At 39.8% G+C, this 6,266-nt stretch overlaps 1 protein-coding gene across 3 annotated transcripts; it reads right to left on the reverse strand.

Moving 5' to 3' along the window:
- Positions 1-1,136: 1,136 nt before the first annotated feature.
- Positions 1,137-5,995, reverse strand: YAE1 (YAE1 maturation factor of ABCE1). 3 transcript variants are annotated; one of them, XM_053965198.1, is made up of 4 exons: positions 5,884-5,995; positions 4,807-4,944; positions 3,054-3,175; positions 1,137-2,588 (listed from the first exon to the last, which is right to left on the reverse strand). In XM_053965198.1, exons 2-4 carry the CDS (start codon positions 4,921-4,923, stop codon positions 2,165-2,167), a joined length of 663 nt encoding a protein of 220 aa, XP_053821173.1. In that variant the 5' UTR covers positions 4,924-4,944; positions 5,884-5,995; the 3' UTR covers positions 1,137-2,164. The 3 variants fall into 3 exon arrangements, with proteins under 3 accessions (XP_053821173.1, XP_053821182.1, XP_053821190.1); XM_053965207.1 differs by having other exon boundaries at positions 5,942-5,993; XM_053965215.1 differs by having other exon boundaries at positions 4,807-4,908; positions 5,884-5,987.
- Positions 5,996-6,266: the final 271 nt, after the last annotated feature.

Below are 6,266 nucleotides of genomic sequence, written 5' to 3' on the forward strand. Positions count from 1 at the left end.
AAGTCTAACACTGTTCTATTAACCTTTGTCTTGTTACTGAAAACCTCAAAAATCATCATAGTAAATAAGATTCCCTCTAACACTGTCTTTTTTATTGTTAGAAGGTAAGGCATTACATTATTCTTTGTCAAGAATGTGTGGCTGACAAAGTTCCAGTCTCAATGTTGACCCTGATACAAAACATTTTTGCTTATTTGTGCATTTTTTGCGAACAAAGACAATGTTCATTGGTTTAATTTACATCATTCTCTTCATTAATTAGTATTCTACCCCCTATTAGTTATTAATTTCTTTCTCTTCATGCTAATCTGGTCCACATCCTTTATTCCTTCTTTTATCTTTTTTTCCAACTTTCCAGGCCTTAATCTCTGCTATATCTTCTGCTTACTCTAATGTCATTGAATGGTCATAAATTTAAGATCCCAGATGCCCAATCTTCGAATTCCTTTGGCTTTGTTCATTGAAGATTGTCAGGCTTAGTTTTAAAATCTTAAGGTTTCAGTCATTTAATGATCAAAGTCTGTGAAGAAACTTAACTGGTGTTGGCTAAAAATGGGCACTGCTTACACTTAGTTAAAACAACTAATTAAAAATTAGTTAGGAAAGTTATATATATATTCCAACCCTGTCTGCACCTTATTCTATCAGAATATGGAAGAAATCTGTGTTTAGCATACATTATACAGTCTATAACACAAGACGGGCATTTGAAGAAAAGCAATGTTTATCCATGTCAGTATTATGCTAAATAAATTGAGAAAAAGTTACTTGAACAATTTGGTATATACACAATTAATGCAGACACCCCTCTTTGTCCACTATTTCATAAATGCATTCAATCCAAGAATATGAACTGCAGTTCTGCTTACCCCTGAAGCAGAAGTGGTACAAAAGGAAACCAAATTTACAGTCTGTCAACCCTGACAGGGTAACAGAGTCTTTAGTAAGGATGTTGTATAAACTCAGGCTCTGAAAAACAAGGAATTTTCACCTTAGATTTTTTCTTGCCTCTAAGTATGAAATAGTTTTGTGATTTTTTTTTTTAATTATCGTTTTACTGTTCAAAATCTTACTTTGCCTATCTCTGGACTTCCTTTGTCTCCAATATGAACGAGTTACAAGAAACTTCCAACAAGTAAGCTGGGAACTTACTATAAATCAGTTTAATTAATGCAAAACAGAGGCATTCACCAAAAAAAAAAAAAACAAACCTTCCTGAACAGAGCAATTTACAGCTACAGTGAAGGGAAACAATGGGAAAGCAAGTCAAATATAGAATAGTTACAGAAATATGAAATAATCAGAAATAAGCATGTATGGCCGATGTGTTTCTAAGAGGTAGTGAATAAGCTTGGCTTCCTTGAAGAGTTTGCGAAAAACATTATTGGAATGTGCGAAAGAGTGCAGGCTAGATGGACTGACAAAATAAATACAAAAACAAAAACAAAAGGATTCATTAGACTGGAAGCATATTTGGTGTGGTCTGACACAGTAAGAGTAGATGTCTAGAAGTAAAACAATGGAACTGTCAGCAATTCTGTGTTTGAGGAAAATTATGTGTTTTCAGCAAAAGTGACAAATATAACTATATAAGGAGGGAAAAATAGTTTTTAACTGCAAAAGTGCATTGCATCATGGGTAGAAAAGATAACACACAGAATTTGACAAAAAGTGATTAAGAGAGTCACAGCACTCTAGGAATCAGCAGCTTATCATGTTCTGTTTCACACACAGCATATCATCAACAGCAGCTTTTTCTGCAAAAACACTGACCACTTCCATAGCACTGAGCAATTATTCTTTTGATATTGCAGGGGACCAATTTAGAGGCGCTATTTAATGGACCCACTTCATTTCCAAGCTGCTGCCAAGAAAAAAATGAGGGTGAAATGGGACCTCCTGACACAAAACAGAAATATGTTTAGTAACTCTTTGTAAAGCTTTACAGTCACTGCCCCTTTCTGCAAATGTGACCTTTAAGGTTGAAAGTCAAAGGTTTTGCCCAGACCCAAAATCACGGTGAGAATTTACAAAAATTACTTCTACGGTAAAGCATCAAAATTAGATTTTCCTAAAGCAAAAGTGATGCATCAGCCTGTACATGGACCACAAACTAAGAATCAAAATCAGCTGTGATAGTTTTAAGTACCATGAGACAGAAAAACTAATGTTCCAGTTGCTGAACATGATGGAGGACATCCAGTGATAAGCCCAGCTGCTCCACTAACCAAACAGTCTGCTTTTTAACCCAAGCAAGGTTTGACTTCTCAGGATCTGTGCAGAGCTTTGCCTTGCTGCACTCAGACTGCAAGGAACCAACCTCACCATTATTCCTACAAATATTTTCACCGGAGCTGCCACAGTCCTCATGCTTTCCATCTTTAACTTTCCTGTACTCTGTCCCAGCTGTTTGATTAAGGTCCATGTCCTGAACTGAGTCTAAAATGTGTCCAAGATGTGGCTGTTCTTCAGTAGAATTCAGATACTTAAGCATAGCATCTTCGTGCTTTCCAACCACATCAATAAGATTATTTATCATATGTAGAGCAGAATCATGTCCATTAAAATGACACCAGGATAAGAGAGCACTGAAAAGTGAACAACAACAAAAGTGATTATATTCATCTAAGTAGATCTCCACTTGGTGAAGGTAGACAGTAATGTGACAAGGTACCTATGTATCATAAATACATTTATGCATAATTCATGATTTATGGAAAATTCAGGCAGTTTATTTATAAATATTAAATATTAAACTTAAATATGTAGATTGAGATAATTTTGGAAAAGCAACTGAAAGACTTTTTAGAAATTATACTTCTACACCCAGGTAGGCATTCCCTATTCTCAAGATATGGGAATTCTCAGGTTGCTCACTTCAAACAGTTCCAAAATGTGTTGTGGGTTTTTTTTTTTTTTTGGGGGGGGGGGGGTTGTTTGTTTTTTTGGTTGGTTGGTATGGATTTTTGAATAAAACAAACAAAAACCTGCATGCGTGTTCCCCTGTTACACACCCTCCACCTACACTTGACCTTAAGGAGTTTGTAACCTACTTCAGGGTTCCTTTGAACTGGCCACATGTAATCATGAGCTCGGCACCGTGTCTGTAACCTTGATTAAAGCCTGTCTGGAGTGCAAGTTCTTTCCCGGCCTCAATTCCATCCCTGTAGCCTTCCTGTAACAAAAGCAGTGAAACAGGTTGCTCACAACATGACAAAGTCAACCTCTGACAAATACATTAATAATAATAATAATAATTTTTAAAGTTTAAACAAGTATCACAAGTATTCAAGCTCTTAAGTTACAGCTTCTATATCTGAACATCCTTGACAGCTACACCCCCACTGCCAAACCAAAACATGCTTGTTGCAGTATACTATGATTTACTGACCTGTAAGATGCAGTTTTTTACTTTTCCCAAAAGGATCCCCAGAAAGTGAGAAAAGAGTGCAACTTCTTTTAGAAAGATAAAAAAAAAAAAAAAACATGTTTGCTTTTAATGATTACCAACTCCTTTGTGAGAAATGGACTTAGAAGTACACCTGGACTTCTTTTTTTCTATCTAAAAAGATATGCCAAGCTTCCCCTTTAGCAGAGGTACTCGTCTATCTGTAATCCATCTACATGGAATCCATTTATTTTCACAAAACTAACTGCTGAGCATTGCTCCTTTATCTGCTGGACCTCACTCCATTTAAAGAGTTATAGCAGAAAAAGAGACCATGATTGACTGAGTCACATATAAATACACTTAACATTGGGACTGCTTTCTTTAAGTAAACAGCTAATGATTGTAATGCAAATTACTTTCTTTATATTATAACCACATTACAAGGTTACATAGAATAATTCTTAACTTTTTTTCACACCTAAATTGCAGGCTACAAAAGCAAAAACGTTTATTTGCTCATGGTGGCCTTGCTAGAAAAGTAGTCTGGAACATAAACATTTATTTTCCCCAACATACAACTCTAACTTCAATAACACTTCATGATTTTGCAATATCTATTCAAAAATATCAGAGGAATTTCTGTAAGAACACTAAACAGTTCCTTAAGAAAACCAGTCTGTTCATGGAAATCAGATGAAGGAAACTACACCAAGTCTGCTGGAATACCATTCCTCATCAACTGCCTACAACTGCCTCCAGTTTCCATCCATGTTCTTCAGCCAAATGCTGCTCAACTGCGAGCAGAGAAGCCCTACTGGCCCCACTCTGAATGACACAGTATCTGTCAAACGAATCTATTTATGAACTTGTTCTGTTCCCTACAGAACTGCAAAGAGGCAAGGGCTGTAGAAAGCAGCTTTCATAAAATATATATTTCACTTGGAGAATAAATCAACCAAAGACCTACACAGACCACAATGCCCAATTGTGGTTGCACATGGAGTCACACATCTTACATTCTGACTGATGAGTAACTCTAATCAAAACCCCAAACATCTCACATTTCTTTATTAGCACTGTTCAGCTCTGTTGCTCTTCATTTATGAGGGATATACCTAAAAGTACAAAGCAAGTAGCTCGCATCGCAATTCAGCACTGCCTTTTATAAACGCACATGGTTGTACAGAAGGAGTCAGTGTCTTTTGGTAAAACAATACTTTGCTCCGGTGACTACTAAGAAGTGTTTACCTAAATTTCTACCATGTTTTCCTGATATTCAGAAGACAGTATGCCACAATAACTTTTAAGCAGCTGCTTTTACTTTTCCCTTTAAATCATTCACATGTATACCAAGTTAAATGTCAGTAAAACTAAAACTACTAAAAAGTATATTTAATAAATTTTTATAGAAATACCTTCAACCTCTTTTTCATAGTGCTATTCCATTCCTTCTGTAGTAGACACATTTCATCTGCATCTTCATCAAATACATCCTCATTGGACTGCTTGACTGCCACCTGTACCCAGGACATAACAGCAGTGCCCTACAACCCCTGTTGATATGGTAAAAAAACAGTGAAAAACTCTCAGAAGTGCCTCTGGTGAAGTGTCAGAAGTATTGGCAAAAAACTGAGTTCTAAAGAGAAGCCAGGTATGGAGCTGATTATTCAAGCTGTACATGGGAACACGGTGCTGTGTGCCATTGGGGTGCATCTGTCAAGAAAAGGCAGTCAGATCATTGTTTGTAAAGTAACTTCTGAGATCTATTAGGACAATTTATGATAGTTCCTTCCCATCTTATGGCACTGACATACATATAGATGCCAACACAGCATTTATGAACAGTGCCTGTACAAGGACAGCTGACAGAAACAACTATATGACTTGCTTCCAACAGCAGCTGACAAATAGTCCCATACAGCCTCTATGTGGTGCCCTAAAACGAGTTATATGTATAAACACAACTTTACATATTTGTATCGTGTATGCAATTTACTACACGCAGGTTAACTCCTGCGGAGTTAATAACTGGGAAGTACTGTTACCTTTGATTTATGCCAAATACTGATTATGCCAAATATAAAACAGAAACAGTCCTTTCTATTTTGAATAAAGAATTAGCAAGTGCTGATGCAGTGGAAAGGAGAAATTTTCGTGTTATTTAATCTTTTTCTATGACGAAAAACTTCGAGAAGTGTCCCACAACTAATTCATTTGCCTCGCTGTAAACTGTAAGAACACACCGGCACTTCCTTGCGGAGACACCGGTGGCTCTCATAGAACCCAGGGCGCTGGGACACAACCGGCTGGGGTCCTGCAGCCTGCAGGCAAGTGGGGCATCCCCCGGCCCCACAGCCGGCCCGGGCCACAGGCAGCGGCCAGGCCCCGACCGCCACTTCACGGCCGCACACGTGCCCAGCTCCCCAGAAGCGGCCGCACTGCGAGGAGCCTTCCTTCTCCCCCGCCCGGCCACAGACGCTGCCTCCCCTCACCTCGCCTTTCCGCGCTGCTTGCACAGCCGCCTTCGCCAGCCCGGCCCCGCACACTGACCCTCACCGCAGCCACCGGCATTCCCCACCGCGCTCGGCCATCTTCACTGAGGTCAAACGGATGCCGCTGCCAGCGGAACTAATAGGGCAGAGGCAGCCATGACGTCAGAGCTCGTCGGAGACACTCAAGGCGCCATCTTGAGTGAGGGCGCAGCCCCTTCTAGGCGCCGGGCCTGCCCCTGCCCCTGCCCCTGCCCCTGCCCCTGCCCCTGCCCCTGCCCCTGCCCTTGCCTTGCCTTGCCTTGCCTTGCCTTGCCTTGCCTTGCCTTGCCTTGCCTTGCCTTGCCTGGGGACACCGGGCGCCAACGGGGCGGGAGCAGCTGTCG

Source organism: Vidua chalybeata, chromosome 1 (assembly GCF_026979565.1).
Source record: "Vidua chalybeata isolate OUT-0048 chromosome 1, bVidCha1 merged haplotype, whole genome shotgun sequence".
Classification (NCBI taxonomy): Eukaryota; Metazoa; Chordata; class Aves; order Passeriformes; family Viduidae; genus Vidua; species Vidua chalybeata.

Excerpts from the sequence above, each read along its gene's own strand:
- YAE1 (XM_053965198.1), bottom strand. The coding sequence starts at position 4,923 with ATGTCCTGGGTACAGGTGGCAGTCAAGCAGTCCAATGAGGATGTATTT. Across the intron at positions 3,176-4,806 it reads CTATGAAAAAGAGGTTGAAG|GAAGGCTACAGGGATGGAAT; the intron begins GTATTTCTATAA and ends CTTTTGTTACAG. Across the intron at positions 2,589-3,053 it reads CAGTTCAAAGGAACCCTGAA|TGCTCTCTTATCCTGGTGTC; the intron begins GTAGGTTACAAA and ends TTCACTTTTCAG.